The sequence below is a fragment of the Ammospiza nelsoni genome, chromosome 5, assembly GCF_027579445.1.
Source record: "Ammospiza nelsoni isolate bAmmNel1 chromosome 5, bAmmNel1.pri, whole genome shotgun sequence".
NCBI lineage: Eukaryota > Metazoa > Chordata > Aves > Passeriformes > Passerellidae > Ammospiza > Ammospiza nelsoni.
The window spans coordinates 48,180,027-48,200,825 of record NC_080637.1 but is presented as its reverse complement, the minus strand read 5'-3'; the positions used below and the strand labels follow the sequence as shown (position 1 = coordinate 48,200,825).

Below are 20,799 nucleotides of genomic sequence, written 5' to 3'. Positions count from 1 at the left end.
TCCACAGGCCAGTAGTAAAGTCTTTGAAGGAGACTGGCCTGGTAGAGCCAGAGCTGTTTGAAGAAGTCACCATCTACTTCAGTGACATTGTTGGCTTCACCACGCTCTGCAAATATAGCACCCCTATGGAGGTGGTAGATATGCTCAACGATATCTACAAGAACTTTGACCACATTCTTGACCATCATGATGTTTACAAGGTAATTAGCTCTGTACTTCTGCTAATTTACAACCAGTGGACACACAAATCAAATTGCATGATGTGGTAGATTTGGGAATCTGTCTTCTAAGCAAAGCAAAAGAAAGAAAAACAGGTCATATTCAAATGATTACTTCATTTAAATATGCTTTCAGTGTGCCTACTTATACCAAATTTCCTACAGTAGGTGGTCAGACATTCATTAATTGGAATGCTGGATATAGTTATAAACACTTATATACCCAAATGATGTCAGCTACCTTAAACTAAAAAAATCCTGTTCTCAGGGGAAGACATGTTTAGTCATGATCAAGAGGATCTGATAAAATCTTTCTGCTTTTAAATAAAGATGTACTCTTCTATGTCTGGAAATAGTGAGTTCTGATTTTATTTCCACAGGTGGAGACCATTGGTGATGCTTACATGGTGGTAAGTGGTTTACCGAACAGGAACGGCAACCGGCACGCAGTGGACATCTCCATGATGGCTCTGGACATCCTCAGCTTCATGGGATCTTTTGAACTGAGACATCTGCCAGGGCTGCCTGTTTGGATTCGCATTGGAATTCACTCTGGTACACAGTAATGCTACATCAACAGTGACAATGTTGTTGCCTGGTTTTGCACAGAATTAACACCCATACAAGATCGGGTAATACACCATATACAGTGCTGATACCACAGCACTCCTCATGAAGAATCAGGTTGAAAAAATGTTTATAGAGGAAGAGTAACAAGAGTAAATAAGTCACTCTTTTGCTCCTGCTGCAGTGAAATAGCTCATAGCCATTAATTCACAGCCTAAGTCAGTAGCTAGCATGAGCAACAGCCACTGTTCCTGGTGTGATTAAACCAGTTGTATCAAATAAGCCTTCACAGATTATTTCTCTCCGACTGAAGGGGAGATCAGTCATGGCCAGCTATGCTTATCTAGGCAAAAGATGAAAGCCTGTATTTTGTGCTTTTGGAGCAAAACTTTTTTTGAGTCTGTGTGGGACTTAATGTTTTAATTTATCTATAAAAATACTTTTTGTCAAAGGGGAACTCCAGATAGCACAACAACTTTGGGAAATTCCTCAACCACTTCAACACCAACTGCCAGGGGAAGAACACATCAGAGAAAGTGACTGAGGCACTGGGAAGCCTCTTGAGGCACTACTATTCACCCTTGCAAAATGAAGCTTATTCTATTTTTCTCTTGCTTCCAAACATGACAGTTAATAAATGTACTTCTTTTTTTCTGTACAGAAATTCTACTTAAATACAATTAACACTGTGCAGCTGTGTACTTTTTATCATATTATTATATTATGCAAGAATAACAGAGCTAGGCTTGGTTTGTAGTGGGAGACCACAAGATACTGTGGGAAATGAGGTAGAAAGTACTGCCATTGGTGAGGAATGCAGAGTTCCCCCAGGCGTTGCAGTGCTTTGCAGCAATGAGACACCTGCCGAATAAATCAAGTCTCTTGATTCACCCTTTTTACCTCTCTGCATCCCATTTGCAGGTCCGTGTGCGGCTGGTGTGGTTGGAATAAAAATGCCTCGTTACTGTTTGTTTGGAGATACAGTAAACACAGCTTCGCGGATGGAATCCACAGGCTTGCGTAAGGAGTTAATTTTAGCTATCAGTGTAACAGGACCAAAGGCTATTGGTTATTTGTGACTGAAGTGTCTGTTTCCAGATGAGAACAATACATTATCAGCTTGCAGAAGTTTTAAGGACAAAGAAGCCATATTTGTTTTGATTATCAATTATTTAATTGTCCAGTGTGACAGTGGGCACTTCACTGGGCACTGAAGAGTTGTTCCCTGTTCATGCTTCAGTGCTGGTAACAGGGAGTTTGTAGGCTGGTTCACTGCCTGAGTTCCTTTGGAAGATATGATACTTATGTGTCTGGAATTTCATTTTACTCTATGAACCATAGATTTTAGTTTGACCTAGAATTGTATTACAGCTTTGTTGTGTAAATATATTGATTCTGTATTTTAAGTTGAAGCAATTATGTCATCAACTTCTCCATTAGGGAACTGTGGCAAGAGCCAGTTTTTCCTCCTTCTGCCTAGTGTCTTCACATAAGCATTCCCTATATAGGTCACTCACAATTACTCTTTTCCCTTTTGACATCTAACTACTACAGATACCATTGTCACCTGTATTTCAGATCAAGGGCTGTACCAGCTATTCCTGCCTGGATATGCTCTGTAGTGCAGTCAGAGTTTTCATACAGCAGTGTAATTACTTCTCATTTAATTTGGCTCTCAGAATTTATGATGATAACAATTGAAGGAGCTTCTGTTATAGCACCAGTTTTCACATATGCTTAATATATGTGAGATGTTTCCAGGCTGAGCTTTCATTGTCTATTTTTTTAGCATTAAGGATTCATGTAAGTGGTTCTACAATTAATATCCTGAAAAGAACAGACTGCCAATTCCAGTACGAAGAGAGAGGAGAAACGTATTTGAAGGTAACCTTTACCATGTGCAATCATGAAGACAGAGAAGAGGAATTTAAAAAAGCATTGTATAGCTGAGAGTACCCCAGAACTCAATTAACAGCTGGGGAACAAGGATTACTGATCAAAATAGGTATTATGGTCTCTAGTGGTTGAAGACACTTCTATAAAGACAATTCAGGCAATGAAAAGCTCTCTAATTCATAAATTAAAGCAACATAAAGATGTGGAGAATAAATGAAACATACCATGTGGAACAAAAGATTGTAGAATGAAGTCATCTGCTGAAAGGGAAGCTGAATATAGTGTTAATTTGTTCATGCTCTAATATCTACCAATCCATTTATTTCAATCTATTCTACTAGTCTGTCCTTGGGAGTTGATGGCAGGCAGCACAGCTCACCTCTCCCACAGTTTGTGTCTCAGGTCATGGAACAAGGAAGTGAGAGTGCAGCCGCATCTGCCCCATTCTTCTTCTCACATCTAATTTGTAATCCTTTGCTGTCAGCATCAGTTACTGAAAATAAGCAAAGGCAAACATGGCAATGTGCAAGAGAGCATTATTTAAGTAAATTAACTACAGGAAATTGCATTCTAATCTCAAAATTGTGCTTTCTCTTCTTTAGGGCAGAGGAACAGAAATTACCTACTGGTTGACGGGTACTGAGGACAAGAAATACAATCTCCCAACACCTCCTTCTGTGTAAGACGTTTTTTTATGTGAAAAGGGAGGAGAAATTCCCATTCTTTGCACTTTAGCCTTTATTGTTCCTCCTTGGCACTTGTGGATTTTTTATATCATTGAATTTGCCTCCAGTTGTTAGAGGCTTGATAGTGTATAAGCATATAAACATGTAAATATTCATTACATGGGACTGTGTGTGTGCTGAAGGTTGTCTCTATAAATCTTTAGCAGGTTCTTTGCCTTGGAAATGTTCTAAGATTTACAGGACAAGTTGGTGATGTGATAAAAGCAAGAGATGGACAGGAAAATTAAAAAAATAAAATTCCCACAAGTTTAGTCCTAGTGGCACCTGTGTGTCACACTACAGGAAGAGGATAACCACAATTGAGTGTGCAGCTCTGTTGTGCCTGTGAACTCTTGTGGAGGAATTTGTAAGAGGAATGGAACTTGCAGGATTTCAAGCACTATTCTGCTACAAGAGGTGGACAAAGTTACTGTAGTACTGCACAGGGATAAAGCCTTTAAAAATTAAACAAGAGATTACTTTCTAACATTTAGAGAAGTTATCAGTAAAAAAAAAAATGAAGTTGATATTTTGGAGCTGAGCCATCATTTTGCATTAGAATTGAATAAAATGTAGCCATAGTGGAAGTGATGTTTTTGAGCAACTATGCAAAATTGAAGTCAGGAAAACTTGTTGCATTTTCTTAGGGTATCTTTTGCATATAAGTACCTCTTTATTTCCTGCAAACTCACTAAATGTAGAAGTTCCTCATTTTCTGCTCTTAACACCTGGGCACAGTTGGTCTTCAGTAAGTAGGAATTTGTTGTCATCCGCTTTGAAATGGCAATGTTTCCTTACAAATTGAAGTAATGATATTGGAAATTGTTGTTTGCCAGATACAGGGATCCCTTGTCCTGAAATGCATAAGTAAATGTTACAGCTTGCTCCTGCTGTAAGTTTTGAGTCTCACAGTGTGTCCTTTGCACAAATAAATTTCTCAGTCCATTTATTCCCTAAGAGAAAAGAGGAGATTAAGTGGAATATGAGGGTTTTCTCAGGGTATTTGCAAAACAGAAATAATCAAATTTTTAATCTGCTACAGAATCTCATGAACTTTGTTGTTTTTTAAAATGGAAAGTACAAGAGTCTGGGCTGAGCAGGAAATACTGTCAAGACTACCTCATGATACATCTCTTTTGTAAATTCAGAACTGCTTTTTTAAAATTAATATGATCTGTTGAGACTATTAGAATTATTGAATTGGCAATCTTCTGCAATTCAACAATTTAAAGTACCTCTTGAGCTGTAGCACATGATGCTTTTGTTTTCACTTCTTCATATATGATTGCCCCTTAAAAATTGTCATATGTGGGGTACTCCAGCAAAAGCCAAATACACTGAAGAAGTTTCTGAAACAATGGCAACTCTATTACTGAAGGCCACCTGAAGTTGAATAGGTAAAGTCCTGGTGCCATAAAGTAATGATATCGAAAGCTACAAACTATTTTGATTAGGATTGCATTGGTGTCTTCCTTTTTGTGCAAGTGATCATGACTTTTTAAGGTCAGTAATGACACAGCTACCGACCTCTTGTGCAAAGACACTGATCCATACTATCTGGAAAAATCACATGAAAATCCTTCTTCTGTTCCTAAATTCAGAAGCCGAATTTGTCCTGTCCCTACTTTTTATCAGTAGTGTGTGAATAACATTAAGATTAACGTGGCAATAGAAATGTTTAAAAATCTCTGGTGACCTGAGGATCACCAAAAACGTGTGAATCACTGAATTTTTTTCCCCATCCTGTTGATTTCAGGGAGAATCAGCAGCGGTTACACGATGACTTAGCAGAGATGATAACCAACAGTCTTGAGAAAAGGGAAAATGAAGGATCCAAGGCACAGGAGCTTTCGCGGGTAGGTAGCCACCGATCAGGTACCCTGGAATACCTGCAACTGGTCAGCACAGAGAATTTTACCACTTATATTTAAAACTGGATATCTAGCATGACTCAAAAAGCTGCAGCAACTCTCTGGACAACTTCATGTGGAGGCTGGAGGCTTGTAGACACAATTAGAGGAAAAAGAATACACCTTTTCAAGAGTCCTTTTTACCATCCAACCTGCTATCAGTAAATCAAACTTCTCCTCACTGAAATTGTTGGGTGACTTTGTTAGGACACATGCAGCACGATTTGAGGTAAATGGAAATATTTGCACTCGAGTCTGGAAAATAGTGGGGGGTTTTGTTTTAGTTAGTTTTTTTTAAATTGTGATAGTCTGTTCAATAATCCACTCCTGAAAATATTCACAGGAAAACCGTAATTTGTCATGATCTTTAGATGTTGTATTTAATTTGTAATTTTTATGTGAAGATAGATTTGGTGTAATATATTTGAAAATATAATGAAATATATCATATGTATAACGTGAATATGTTGCTCTTTTGCTTCTTCTGCTATTTTCCTCTGTGTTTCACATGTTTTCTTGAATCAAGCTGACTTTGTTCAAGAGACAACACTTCTGTTATTTACATTGGGAGATTATTCCAGAAGTATGGTTTGTAAAGTTTAGCTGAATCTCCTGGGCCTGAAAAATGAAACTCATTCATACAAAACAAGACACTTTCATATCTTTTCACTACTTCTGCTTCTGCCCCCAAACCAGAAGTGAAACAGAAATTAAGGAAATAAAATTATCTCGATTTCTTAACCTCAGACCTTTGCAATTCAACTTTTTTTTAATGTAAAGCAAATTTTACTCAGATGACTCATTCTTCAACTGACACCATGGTACTGGTATTAATAAACAGCTTTAACAAGCAACAAAAGCACAGGGGTCACATGTAAAAGAAAATCAGCATTCACATGAAGAAATAACATCTAGTGAGTGAAGAATATCTGCTTTTGCAAGGGCCTTTTGTGCATTGTTGGCTTTCAAAGCAGAACTACTTCCAGCATTGTCAAATATTGGTCAGTATTCAGCAATAAAACTGGTGCAAATTCATTATTTTATAGTTTTGAACAGCATTTTTGCTCAACTAAACAACATAAAAAGAATTAAAAGAGAGCAATCCAATTGCCTCTGTTTTTTCTTTCTAAGAGAAGCTGGCTTTGTAAGAACACACACACACACACACACACACACACACACACACGTTAAAAGAACAATATAGATGTAAATAGATCTGAAGTGCAAAGATTACTGGAAAAAATCAATAATGAAGTTCTGTAGGGCTTATACTCTTATCTAACAGATGTATCTATTCCTACACTCAGGAACATGATACAGACAAATAACAGAAAGTGTGTACCCAACAGTCACAGCTTTCACATGATATATTACCAATCTGAAACTCAAACTGGCATTAATACCATACCATCTTCAGTGTCCTAATGGAAACATTCATTGGGGTGAGGATAGAAAAAAAAAACCCAAAAACCCTGATGAGCTAAAACTGGTATGTATTGAAAAGAGTATGAGTACAATAAAAATATAAAGTTTGCTATTTCCTACCTCGTGGTGCCAATCCACAAGCTTTGTCTCTGTGTCTGTGTTTTTGAGCATGACTGCTGGGCTACTGGGCACTGCTGGGCTATTCTGGTTGCTGTGGCCGGAACACTCAGCAAGTGGAGCTGTATTGTAGTGACAAATGCTGGACTCGTCAAGCCTGAAGATGACCACTGTGATTACCCCAAGCAGAGCCGTTCTGATCTTTGAAGTGATACAAGTGACCTACTTTCTCTTTTTAAAGAAGAGTTTTATGGGTTCCTTGACACCCCTGAGATACAAATTATTTTAGAGCATGTCTGCTGACATTGATTGAGAAAATTACTTTAAAAAAGTGCTTAGTTTTCAGCAGCCCTTCTCTTTCCAGTGTTCTTCAGACAATACATTTTGTATCATTTTGTGAAGAGAAATAGGTACCTTAACAATGAGTTGATAGACCCATCTTCTGGTAGATTTCTTTTTCACATGATTTTGTCCCTGCACGTATCTGTTGCCTACACACCACAATAAAATCAACGCTGACTACCCTTTTAAAAATCCTGGTTTCTGGTTTGAATGTCTGTTTTTTCCTTCTCTCTAAGTGAAAAGTAACCCAGAACAAAGTGGTGATAGGTATGGAAGGATCCCTGCAGCCTGGTGACACAGTGCTCTTACCCAGGGCTTGGGGCCAAGGCTTACTACTTGGCCTGAACTGGTTGGCATGTGATCGTGTTATATGGGGCTATTACAGGCACCGGTATCAAATTCAAACTGTCTTAAACAATTACTGAAACACAAAGTACAAATAATGGCCCTTTTCAGATAATGGCAGAATATCCAACACTGGGTGAGACAAAAACGCAGTGCCTCAAAATGGTCTGAATCACGGGTGCAAAGGAAAACCCCAAGGAAAGTTGTCTCTATCTGTAAACCTTAGGAAAAGTTCTGCCCCTCATTTCTTCTGCTGGGACACACACAGCAGTTACTGTTCTAACAGGGCTGAAAGCTGCCCTTCGCTGTCGTTTCTCACGCTGTGATGCAAAACGCATATTTTGATAAGCATCGCGCAACTCCTCTTGCGTCTTTCCACAGCCGTTTTTGGTAAGCTTTCGCCCCTTCAAGGTTAATCACCCTCGGGAAGTCCAGGGCCGCCACAAGCACCTGCCTGGGGACCCGCCTTCACTACCCTGCGACGCCGGACCTCGGCCAGGGGTGATTCCCACACCTCAGCCAGGCCCTGGGGTCTCCAAACCCGTATCGGAGCAGGAAAGATTCCACCGCTCCCGGGGCACATCCCGGCGACCGGCGCGGGGAACAACCGTCCCCAGCAGAGCCACCTCCAGCACGGGCCGCCGCGGCCGGGGCGGGCGCCGGAGGAGGCGGGGGCAGCGGCGAGACCTGCCCTGAGCGAGGGAACTTCTTAAAGTCCCGCCGCCTCCCGGCGCTCGGAGGAGTCACGGGGGAGCGGCGGCATGGTCCGGGCGGGCGGCAGCGTGTGCCGCTGCTGCTGCTGGGCGCTCGTCCTCCTGTGGGCGGCGGCGGGCGGCCACGCAGGTGAGGCGAGCGAGGGCGCGGGGGGTGGCCGGCCAGAGCCCCCTCGCCGTGGCGGGGGGGACGACAGGAGTCACAGGGGCTGCCCCGCGAGTGTTGCCAGGCGGTCGGGAGGGGTAGCCCGGCCCGGGCTCGGCTGCGGCGGAGGCTCCGCGCCCCGCCCGTGGCAGCCGCGCCTCCGCCCCGTGCTGCCTGGGACGTGGGTGCGAGGCCGCCGGGCCCCGCTCCCCACGGCGGGACCCCGCAGGCCGGGCTGGCTCCGCTCCCTCAGCGGCTGCTCCGCGAGCACCTCGTGCCTGGCAGCCGGCCGTGCTGCCTCGTGGGTGTTCGGTGCCGGCGCTTTCTAAACATCCTCCCAGTTCCCAGAAGGGGCGCGGGGATTTAAACTGAGGATCCGACAGGTGGGAAATTGCCTTGAGCTCCCAGCCGAGCTGGTTTTCAATGTCATATGCCGGCACGGGAATCGTTCGGGATGAAGACTTCGTTGTGGTGCTGTGGCCTACAGCGTGCTGCAGCTTGTGACTAACAGAGTTTTAGTGCTGCCTTGTGGGGTATAGGTCATGGTCTGTGCTTCAGCGCTCATACGGAATCCCAGAATGGTTTGAGTTGCAAGGGACCTTAAGGATTATCTTGTTCCAGCCACGCTGCCTCGGGCAGGGACAGAGTATCTCACTCTTGTGCTGCTTTCAATAAATTCTGAAGGTTTTAAAGGCTGGATTCGGTGCTTATCTTCCAGGAAGTTTCCAGTCAATGTATGAAGTGGCACAAACCAAGGAGAAATTCACGTAACAGTTGTTTCAACGTGTGCAAAATGTTATAAGCATATCATTTTGTGGGCAGTCCTATCTCATCTTGCAGACATACTTTCAAAACTTTGCATGGATCGGCAAAAACTTCAGTTAGGAAGAGGGAAGGAAGGGTTAGCTGTAAATTATCTAGAGGAAATGAAAGGAAGTTTAGGCTATGAAGGAGTTTCACCTAATGCCCAACTGATTTCTAGCATCATAATTGAGTTACTAGGAAAGCTACAAAGGAGCAAATAGAAATGCCTTTAGGCTATTTAATAGAGTAAATGGCTTTCAACATTGTGAATTGTCTAGATTCCATTGTTTGGGTTTTTGAAAATTGGTTCATTGTTCTTTAGCACTTTGAATGCCTTGAAGATTATTCATCATACACTTTGGAAAATGTTTCTAGAGAATGTTCTTTAATATGACTTAAATTGAGTCATGACATTTCTGAAACTACTTGTTGAATGGCTGGTTTTGTTTCCTCTGGGTGACCTATACTAGGTACCTATAACTGTTTTGGCAAATTTGCTGAGCTTTACTAGTAAGTATCCTTGTGAACATGAAAACCATACAAGACTGAAACCCTTAATTGATAGGTCACATTTGAATATTACTTTTCACTGATGTAAGCATAAATCAGGGCATTAGGCTTCAATGGACAGGCCTGTTGGAAGCAAATTGAAAAAATTACTTAGACCTGAAATGCATGAGGAAATAGGATTAATTAAGGCCAGTCGAATAGAAAGCACAAATAGCTTATATTCAGGCAGATCAAGAAAGCATATACTCCTTTATTTGAAAATTACTGGGCTTTGTTAATTTCTTGTGTGGTTTAAGCTAATCTCTAAAGAAGCCCTGAAATACTTTTGTTTTGTAATAGATTCCAATCATAACCATGTATTGAAATCTCCCTTGTTCTTTAGAGTTATACAGCCTTTCAAAAATAGTTCAAATGCTGCTTCTAAATAAATAAACACATGGACAGGCGGGGTCAGAGGAGTGTCACAAAGATGGTCAGAAGGATGGAGCACCTCTCCTGCAAAGGCAGACTGAGGCAACTGGGGTTGTTCATCCTGGAGAGACCTCACTGCAGCCTTCCAGTACCCAGAAGGGAATTATAAAAAGGAGGAAATGGACTTTTTATACGAGCAGGTAGTGACAGAATAAGGGGTAGTGGTTTTAGACTGAAGGAGGGCAGATTGAGATTAGATGCAGGAAGAAATTCTTTACTGTGAGGGTGCTGAGGCACTGGCACAGGCTGCCCAAGTAAGTTGTGGGTGGCCCATCCCTGGAAATGTTCAAGGGCAGGTTGGATGGGGCCCTGAGCAACCTGGACTAGTGAAAGGTGATGAGGCCTATGGCAGGGAGGTTGGAACTAAGTGATTTTTAAGGTCACTTCCGAACTTTAACGTTCTATGATTCTATAAAATTTTTAATGGAAAAATAGGTCAAGGTCTTTCAAATTAAAACATTGAACAGAAACCCTTATTATGGTTGACCTTAAATATTTAAATGCTATACTGTGATAATAGAATCTTTACTACTGAACATTAGTTGTAGGGGAGAGTATACTGAAATCAAATGTGCAATTTTGTTCTAAAGTTTTTTGTATTTTGAAGTGATGCAAAACTAGTCTTTGGTGAAACAGCAGAGTGCTATCTTCCCTATTTAGTGGAAAGTTTATGGGCAGAATCTATGAAGAACACCTCTACAAAAAAATAGCTTCACATTTGGAAAGCCACAGATAAAAATTAGTAGTTAACTACTGGTTTCCTTAACTACTAAATTTTCATATTAGTAGGAGATGCTCACAATTGTTAATTTAGCTTGTTATGTGTGAACTAACTAGTGTTCCATTGCTTGTGAGCTGGCTTGCTTGGCAGACTAAGGAAAAATACGAATATTATTTCTCACCCCCTGACCTTGTAGTTCTTTCATCCAGCAAGGAAAAGAGCTCTACTCATTTCTCTAAGTATAAAGTCCAGTAACCTAACTTGATATATGTATGTTTTAAAAACAACTTATAGCTGGGAAAGCCTAAGGAAAAGCTTTCCTTTTCCAAAAGCTGTTGCATATTGCCAAATAAATCTTACTGGTGTTCTTAATGCATGCCAGGTGTTACTTTTTGGGTCTAATTTATTTAATAAATATTACTAGTAGTGTGCTTGTTAGATTGTCTTGGGCCATCTCCATACTGCTTTTCTTTCATTTTTCGTCTTCTCTGTCAATTCTCTTCTTTTATTGCAGATTCCTGCTATTCCTTCATGTCTTCTTCACCATCTGCTTTCCTTGTGTTTCATCTCATGTCAGTCCCCTATCTTAGTATTTCCTTTAATTGCTTGTTTCATATTCTAATGCACATGTAAGTATTTCTACTCTGCAGCTGCCACCAAGTAAAAGACAATATACAATTTTAACATAACTTTTGAAATGCCTGTACTGAGCCCAAAAGGCAGAGAACAGATTTGGTGTTCCAGCTTAAAACCCAAAGGGACTGCTACCACCTCCTATTTTCCTGGCTGAATACCCTTTTCCCATTATTTAGGGAATAATTTTGACAGAAAGCAGATATTTCTCACTTGCTGTAGAAATTCCAGCACTCTCCCAGCTGTAGTCTCTGTTTCTGGATCTGTATTTGGGAGAAGGGTTGATGTATCTTTAAAAGGAGGCAGCTTGAAGGAAGGCTCCTCCCAGTCCCCTTTTCCTGCAGAAAGGAGAAGAAACTCCTTTTTCCAGGCTTATTCTGTCATTGCACTTCTGCATATCTCTCTCCCTCCCCACTGGTGGTTGTGGTGAAACTCTGTAGTGCTGATGCTGTGCAGTTCTCCTGGCTGGCTCATGGAAGGGAAGGATGATGCCACTGGCCCACCCCATCCCCCAGGATTTTGACTTGTTCATTGCAGTAGCTAGTGTGTGCTTTGGTGTGTTATTGAGGTTATTCTAAGCAACACTGTTGTGCAATAGTTAGAGATTATCACAGTCTCTGATTTGTCAGAGTTCTAGCAGGCTGAACACTTGGAGGTCTTAACTTTGATGATGAAAAGATGAGTTGTGGGTTCATGGAGACATTGCAATTGCTTTCTATGCAAAAATTGACCAATATGACTGCTGGGATAAGAGGTGCTAGGGCTCCTGTCTCACCCTCCAAAAATAAATGTAATATTCAAATTCAAATATAAATGTTATTCAATAGGAGGGCTTCTGTTTTCTTCAGAACTCAAACAGAATTGTTTGAAAATGTGCACATATTTCTTGTATATCCATATTCCGTATTATACTTCTGGATGGCTTTCTTGGCAAAGGCAGTCCTGCTTGTTTAGATGAATACAGAATGAAATTGGACCAGATTAGGTGGTACTAAATGCTTTGGTTACATTGTAGTGTAGACAGGTTTATAAGCTTGTAGTTTTAACTCCAGCTGCAAGGTGAAAATGAGATGATGAGTCAATCAAAAGAAAAAGCCCTAATGGGAAATAGTGGTTTGCAGCACTGTTGTGAAACTGTAACAGCTACCTTGATGCTGTTCCTTTAAAGGCCTCTCAGGGTTTGTTGCAAGTTCTCCTGTGATTTGATGTTTCTTCTTCTCTCCCACCCGCTTTGAGCTCTGGTTTTCTTCAGATTAAATTTGTCATGTAGGGAAGCTGGGACAGGGCAGACTCCAGGGGTAATTCAAAAGTTTGTTTGGACTTTTGAAAATAGCTCTGCACGTTCATGCTCTGGCAGAGCATAAAACAAAGGAACCCAGCCCACTGTGCAAGTACCTGTGTCAGATGAGTCTGTCTGGCTTTGGCATCAGCTTTCTTTTCCAAAGGAAAGCAACAGCTCTTTTGATTTAGGCAGGCACAGCTTCTCTACAGGTCTAATAGGTATTCTGACATCACTATTTAGTTTGCAGGCACTAATAGCAATACCCAGCTGCCTTGTTTCCTGTTGAATGCCAGCCACCTCTCCACAGCCACCTGAAGAGATGGAAAGATGGTCATGGTTTGCCTTAGTTTGTTATTTCTCTTTTTATCTGTTCCTCAACATCTTTGTTTACTGTGCAAGTAGTCTCTCCTCTGCCCTGCAGTGGGCTTCTTGGTTGGAATCAGCCCTCCCATTTACTGCTGGACAGGCAAGTTCTGCTCTGACCCCTTGCATCATCCCCTCACAGAACTTTCTTTGCCCTGACTTTTTTGGTATATAAGCTTTAGCTTTGTAAGGTGGTCTTTGGCTTTCATCAGTGATGACCCTTATCAGCCTGCTCTTCAGTTCACAGATTTTTCAGTCTGAGTGATTCCCATTTTTGCTTTTAATCTAAAGTAGGAATTACTGCTTCTACTACTAGAAGATAGTTAAGGAGACAACAGAAGACTAAGCTCATAGCTGCTTGAAGAGCTAATGAAAGTCTGTCATGTCTGTCCTTTAAATATCCTCAGTACCTGGCAGTTGAAAATCATGTTTTTAAGCACTGTATTCCAAGTCCCTGAATTACTTCATCTCTGAATAGACTCATGTAACGACTTCTTTTCACAGAATGTGGAAAAAGCAAAGTTCTTTCCCTACTAAGATTCTTGTTCTGCCAATGCATTTGCTGTTCCCATGAGAAGTGTGTCTAGTACGTCATGAAGACTGACCTAGTGCAGAGTGGTACAAAGCCTAGCTGGAGGCTGGTAACAAGTGGTCTGTGCCAGGGGTTGATACTGGTCAGCATCTTCCTTGATGACCTGGGTGATGAGGCAGTGTTCCCTCAGCAAATTTGCTGGTGATATGCCAGTGGGCTGTGCAGTCATTCAGAAGGGCTATTTATGAATTTATCTCTTAAAACTTTTAAAATGATTCTTGGACCTCTGACATACAATTTTTTAACTCTTCTCACAGTGATGTAGTAGTGATTTGATCAGTCATGCATAGAGAGCTGATGTAATCACAACTCCTCTTAGAGAGGAGTCAATTAGAATTGTAGCACATGGGATTTTTTTGATGTTGCTTGTTTGGTGGTGTGGTTTGGGGTTTTTTTTCAGAAGGCGGTTTACGTTGCTCTTTGTTCTTCAGTTTTGCAGGATTGAAACACAAGTAATCCAGAATGTTTTTTAAAACAGCAGTCCAAATGGAAAACTGAGAAGTCTATTCCCTTCCTTCCTGTTTGTATCATGCTTAGGATCAATTCTATTTCAGATGCATGATAAACACCGTGTACTTGGTAAAGGATTGCATACCTGCTGTGCTTTTGTCTTTAAGTTTGTGATCTACTGTGTCCTACTGCTTCTGTTATGTCATCTCAGGAATTGGTTTCCCAGATGGTCTGTGTAGAAAGCTTTTAGAAGTTTTTGAATCTTTAGGTGGAAAATTAAGTCAAGTGTAGTTTATAATCCTTTGCAGTTCCTAAGGCATGCTGTCTTCTAAAGTTGCTTTCAATAAGATTTGTATAGCTTGTGTTCTGGGCCAGGTAAGGAAATACTACTCAGAGTTTCATGTCAACACTCTGCTATGCTGGAGCTGTACACTGAACGAGTTGTAGAAAACTTCCAGAAGAATGACATGAGAATATTTAGCTGTGAGCTCTTGTAGAACTCCAGTTACTCCTCATGCCCTTTTTCAGTATATTAGCATTAGTGCTGATCTCTGCAGTAGAACTAAACTTGATGGAAAGCTATGAAATTAACTTTTAAATTGCCAAAATACTGTCTTGACACTTCAGTATTGCATAGGAAACACCTTTTATATTTGTTTCCCTTTCTCCTTTCTTCTCCACCACAGAACTCCGCTATGCAACTGTGTACTGGAATAAAGCTGAAAAAATACTTCAGGTCAGGAATAGTCTGGACAGGAGTGGAGATGCTTATGGCTTCTACAACAACAGTCTACAGACAACAGGCTGGGGAGTCCTGGAGATCAGATCAGGCTATGGCTCACAGACCTTAAGCAATGAAGATATTATGTATGTTGCTGGCTTCTTGGAAGGCTATCTCACAGCTCCGTAAGTACCTCAGGAAGCAACTCAATTCATGGCACTTCCAGTGGATTTCTGTACTTGTGATGTTCTTTGGTTGCTTTCATTGTCCTAAATTCCTTTCCTTTTAAACTAATGATACATTTTGCATCTGTGTGGTATTCTTTAATTAGTAGCAGGTACAAAGTATAGCTTCTTCATTATGGGATCAGGATGTGCCCTCCCCTTCTCGTCCTGCAGCATCTCCCAACACTTTGGTGGGATAGATGGGTACTGTATCTGTATTACTGCTTAAGTAATGTAATCACAAAATAATGTAAGTATAAGGAAGTGCATAAGGAGTAGCAAGAAGTGTGGTTATTTCCCAGCTTGTAGTTTGGTGGCTGATCAGGCAGTTGAGAGCAGCTCAGGCAGGGAGAAATGTTGCTAGCAAGGTCTGCAGTGCTTCCTTAAGGATGTTTTTCAGCAGATAATGTCAAGAAACTGCTGGAGAGCAGATACTGAAACTTCACAGCATGGGGAGTTGTTTTGGCCAACTTAAAAAAAACCCAAAACAACAGCAACAAAAACCCAAAAACTATAGGCCTGAAGGCAGACTGGGGTGTGTCTGGAAGGGTTAGTGTTCTCCTGGAAGCCCTGAGGGACTGAGCCTTTCCCACAGTGCACATCTATGAAAAGTGAGAGAATTTTGTACTTGTTATGAATCCAGTGCAGGGCTTTTTTCCTAAAATAAAACAAAAATCCATAACCCCAAAAAATAGCCAACCAGAAAAATTAATCAGACTTTGTTCTTTCTGTCGCTAAGTTGGAAGACAGAATGATATTATGAAATATTCCCTGATAGCAGATGGTGGTGCTAGGTTGGACTTGATGATCTTAAGGGTCTTTTCCAATCTTTTAAGTGATTCTATGATTTTCTATAGCTGGTGATACGTGTGATGACACGTGGCTTGTTGTTGAACAAGCTCCATCTTTTGCTCTATCAGCATAGTCATAGGAAGAGAAAAATGCCAAAATTCTGATGCTGGGAGGAGTTTGCAATGGCTGCTGTGACTTGACTTTTTGGCTTCATCAGCTTTGCTTTCAGAATACTGAAATAAATACTCATAGTCTGTGCTGCACAGGCCAGCAAGGGAAGGTTGTCTGCTGAACATTTGTCAGGTACAGCTGCTGGACAAGATTATATTCATTTAATTAGTAAGATATTTTAAGATCAGTTAATATTTATGGATAGTTCTCTGGGCATATGATAATGTGATTCTCTAGTAGGTTTTACTGGTGAGGCACCTAGGTCTCTGGAAGTGCATAAAGGAAATTCAATAAAGTAATATTTGTCAATAACAAAACACTTCTGAGGGAGTGAAGGAGTCCTAAAATTCATAGTACACAACCTGTAGTCCAGACAGGAAAGGACATTAAGCTCATGAGAGATCTGTTATTTGATGTGAGAGGTTATTGCCTTGCCCTGTTTGGCCAGTTTATGTAAACTATCCCTGAATCTGGGGAATGCTAGCATTACATCTAGAATATTGTTAAAATTGGGTATTGTTCAACAGGTTTTTTTCCTAAGGCTTTACCTAGATGTGTTAATCAATAGGTGATTAAGCTTAAGTTTTGTCACAGTACAGGTAGCCCAGTCCATGCTAAGCTCAATTAGATGGCAAGTAGTGCTGTAGTAGGAACAACTCACACCCTCTCCTCTTCTGCCTCCACAGTAGATTTATGTGTCTTCCTGGGTTTGAAACAAACTTAAGTATGAGTCTGCTTCTTTTTATGTGGTTTGAATCTGGAACAGTGTCTGCAGGGATTTATCTGATATCTTATTCTAGGCTAACTTTTAGAGGAAGGAGGTTTTCTCCCTTTATTTTCCATGTGTGTTGAGTGAAGATTCACAGAAGTGAAGTTATCCAAGTTGTTCTGCTCAAGGCTTTTGCCTCCTGCAGGTTATGTGCTTACTGAGGTTGGTTCCTAGCCCTGGCTGCTGTTACTCTGGGGCTAACAGCTCCAGCACTGAGTGGCTCTTTGTAAAGAAGTGGATGTAGCAGAACTATTAATGAACAGAAGTGAAGCTGAGGGTTTGTATTAATATGGAAAAGTATGGTTTGAGACTTAGGCTTTTAAGCAAAATGGGAAATTCAGCTGTTTGAAAGGAGGTTAAGTGCAAGAGTGGGTTAAGATGCAAAATCAGAAGTAGCCAAAGCCTGCCTTTTCCGGGGAGACTTTTTGAGAAAATCCACCAAGAAATCTCCTGGCAAGTGCAAAATCTGAAAATGCTTGCTGTCAATAAAATGAGTATCAAATATTATACATACTGAGTTTAATTTTTTTGGCTATTTCTTTGCCCCACTGTCCATCTGTAACTGCAGTGCAAGCACATTTCTCTCTGTGAGTTACAAACAAGTTTTTTCTGTCAGGTTGTGTAAAGCTATTTTGGATAAAGAAGGCTTCTCCAGAAGCTAATACCTTCTGAAAATGTTTCAGGTAAGGAACAGAGATGAAATAGTAATGTACTTTCTTGTCCCTTGATAAGACAGAGAACCTAGTACTTCAGGTTTTAGCTGCATGACCTTGGTGGGTTTTTATTTGCCAAACTGCAACTAATGAATCCTTTTATAGACTGTTTGCAATTTCTTAAATTGCAGGAGAAGTGAGAACTCCCTGAGTCTGCAGATGTTAAGATTGCGCTCAGAACTCCATTTTTCCCTCATCTAGCCTAGAAATTTAGAGAATCCTCATTAACATGCAGGCAGATGTTCTTTCTGTGGGACAGTTAAACAAGTCTTCTGGGGTAAAACTGGGAAACAGCCTTTCTCAATCAGTAACTCCATTCCCATCAGACTGCCTGGCCCATTTAGCCTGTTTTATGGAACTCTAGCACCATCACAATTTTCCTTAGAGACGGTGTCTCTACACACTATTGTTCTACTTTTGCACACATTAGTGTCCACAGCTCCAGCTTCCCTTTTAAGTTCTTGGTAAGAACAAGGGAGAGTGTAGGTACGTATTTAGCTTTGGGGAAGGCTTTATTTGCATTGTCAGCCACTTAGCTGCTGCAGTGAAGACCCTTATGTGATTTACCTGTACAAGCACCTCAGGTGGTTCAGGCACAGCCTTCCAATGTGAAAACATGGGGTGTAATGCTTGGTAATTGAAGAGCTTTTTAGTACATGGCTGCCTGTAGTCTGAACAACTCCGTGGTCTCCAGCTGTCTTGCATCCATATGTTGTAAGGACTCCATGAAGCAGACCCAGGGTGGCTCTTTGCAGAAATCCTAGAAGTCCTGCTAGGAAGAGCTCTGATGTGATGATGGAAATGTTGGTGCCTGAACCCATGTTAAAGTACAGCTTCCTGCAGAAGCTGTTGGATGAGCAGGAGGTCCAGCTTGGCCTGCAATTTGGAGACCTTTGGGAATTCTCAGCTAGCTCAGATCTCACATTACTCATAAGGCATAAAGGCTGGGCCTTTAACATGTAAGCAAAAGAGTGACAAAGTATCTCTCTTAAAAGTATGTGCCTTGCCTATAGTAGGAACCTAAACAGTCTGTAAAATAATGAGATTAAAAAAAAATCAAAATATGAAACATGCTAGAACTGTTTCATTTTGGATTACTGGGGCATAATTAATTTCAGCTCTAACTGTATAGGTCAGTGGTAGAGAAAACAATAGTCAGACCAGTTTTCCAGTGATGGCAGAAATGTAAGTCTTCTCTAGAGTATGCATCATCTTCCTAGTGTTGACACCTGATTCTGAGTATGAGAGTATCCATGTGTTTTTAAAATGCCTAGTTAGACATTGGATAAATTGAATCCTAGTGTCTGTAGTGTCTGGGGATCCAAGCACTTGTTTTTATCCCAAATCCTTCACCTTTCTGCAAAGTCCAGTCATATCATGTGGCCAAGGTACTTGCTCTGGCTTTCTTAGGCATGAATTTCCTTTCCCCATTTCTAACAGAGAAGTGTTAACGAGGCCTGACTTTACTTAGTGGCAGAACACATCTAAATCTGTGACATTATTTTAAATCAGTTCCAGCTGGGACATGCCAAGTGCCTAAAAACAGCATTTAAATTTGAAGCAACATTAATTTTACTCTTCCTCATATAGCCTCAGCTAACCGGAGTCCTGTCGTCTTGCTTGCTAATTTAAAGAAGGAGGACTCTGCTTTTCTGGTTTTAGGTTTGGAATTCTTGTCCCAGATTTGCAATTGCCTTGTGTTTGGCCATAGATGTAGTTGCAAAGCCTTACTGTAGCGATCCAATTTAATTCCGAGAATAATGCCCTTGCAAAACACACAAGCAATGCACATAGAAGCTTTGTTAAAGCAAAAAAAAAAAACTGAAGAGAGCAACTGGGGGGAAAAATTCTTGATAACCTTGATTATTAAAAAAAAAAAAAAAATCAATTCCAGGAATTGTTTGTCCTCTGTTAGCAAATAAGAGTGAAACTATTAAAGAAGATCTTCTCAGTCACAATTCTAACCTAACCCAGTCTCTACATCAGTCATGACAGCTTAAAGATACTACTGCTGTAAAATCTGCATAACCTCTGAGTGCAGAATAGAGAGTAGAGCTGATGGTTGAGTTGGAAGCCTGATCATTTGTCCTGGCTTAGACAGTGGTTAGGCCAGTATCCCAGCTGGATTTTATCTTCCTCATCTGGCTCTAATCACTAAATTATCATCTGCCAGACGGACCAACCTGTGCTATTTGCTCCTCTTTAGTGACATGAGAGCTCTGATTTCTAGAATGGAGTATGTTTTGTATGATTTCTAGTATAGAGTATGTTTTTTGTTCCCTTCCTAAAATTACTTGGGATTTTTATTTGCCAAATTCTCTGTGAATATGCAGGGGTGGAGAATATTGATCTGTTTCTCCAATTTTCTTGCAGTCTTGTGGAAGTAGATTATGATATTTTATGTAGTCTTGCTTTACATGGGAGACAGAAAACTCTAGAACTAAAAATTGTTGCTGCAGTTTTGTGAGAAATGTAATGGTGCAAAGCTGTTGAATGCTCCCCTCTTGTCCCAGCATCTCCCTTCCACAACTTAATTCAAACTACAAATGAAAACAAATCACATTTTTGCTGGATTACTGTTTTGCCTGAACGTGTGAGACAATTAGATTTGATTGTCAGAATGGTACCAGAGCTGAGATAAGAAGCAACAGGATCATGCTATCAAGTTCATGCAATTGTCTGGGAATGGGGCAAGGGACAGAAAGAGGGGAGGAGGTCAGTAGATGATTCTCTAGTCATCAGCAAACCATTCTCTCTATCTGTATTCTTTAATTATGCCCTGAGGGAAACTGGGAAGAGCTCCTGTCTGCATCCCTCCCAGAGAAAGCTGCACTCATAAGTTTTATTACAGGAATTTTGCGCTGCTGGCATGTGCTTTCCTTGAGGCTGGTATCTGTTTCTCAGTGCTGTTTTCTTTCTCTCAGCACTTGGTAGAAGATAAATGTACTGATGATGGATGTAATTCTATCTCTATCAACTCCAGACCTCAGTGAAATAATTCTCTGCTGATGTCCCCCCTTTTTTTTTTTGCAATTTAATCAGTGACTGAAAAAAAATGTTGGTGAAGCTTGACTCACATTAAGAGAAATGTTGAGGTTTTATTTTGGCTTGGATCAGACAATTACATTTCAGCTAAAAAGGAAGGGTGACTTTAATTCTGGGCTCCTGAGCATTTTTTTA

The 20,799-nt window shown here is 40.8% G+C and overlaps 2 protein-coding genes across 3 annotated transcripts in view; both read left to right on the top strand.

Annotated features, from left to right (window-relative positions):
* GUCY2C (guanylate cyclase 2C) overlaps positions 1–5,398 on the top strand; it is a 43,396-nt gene extending 37,998 nt beyond the window's left edge. For both annotated transcript variants that reach the window (XM_059472707.1, XM_059472706.1), the window contains exons 22-27: positions 8–200; positions 599–773; positions 1,707–1,805; positions 2,575–2,669; positions 3,284–3,360; positions 5,163–5,398. In XM_059472707.1, coding sequence (XP_059328690.1) covers positions 8–200; positions 599–773; positions 1,707–1,805; positions 2,575–2,669; positions 3,284–3,360; positions 5,163–5,337 — 814 coding nt within the window. In that variant the 3' untranslated portion in view covers positions 5,338–5,398. The remainder of the gene's footprint in view (positions 1–7; positions 201–598; positions 774–1,706; positions 1,806–2,574; positions 2,670–3,283; positions 3,361–5,162) is intronic.
* A 2,769-nt stretch (positions 5,399–8,167) lies between these two features.
* The window catches only part of PLBD1 (phospholipase B domain containing 1), a 38,228-nt gene continuing 25,596 nt past the window's right edge, over positions 8,168–20,799 (top strand). Inside the window, exons 1-2 of the mRNA XM_059472237.1 lie at positions 8,168–8,388; positions 14,916–15,135. Coding sequence (XP_059328220.1) covers positions 8,307–8,388; positions 14,916–15,135 — 302 coding nt within the window. The 5' untranslated portion in view covers positions 8,168–8,306. The remainder of the gene's footprint in view (positions 8,389–14,915; positions 15,136–20,799) is intronic.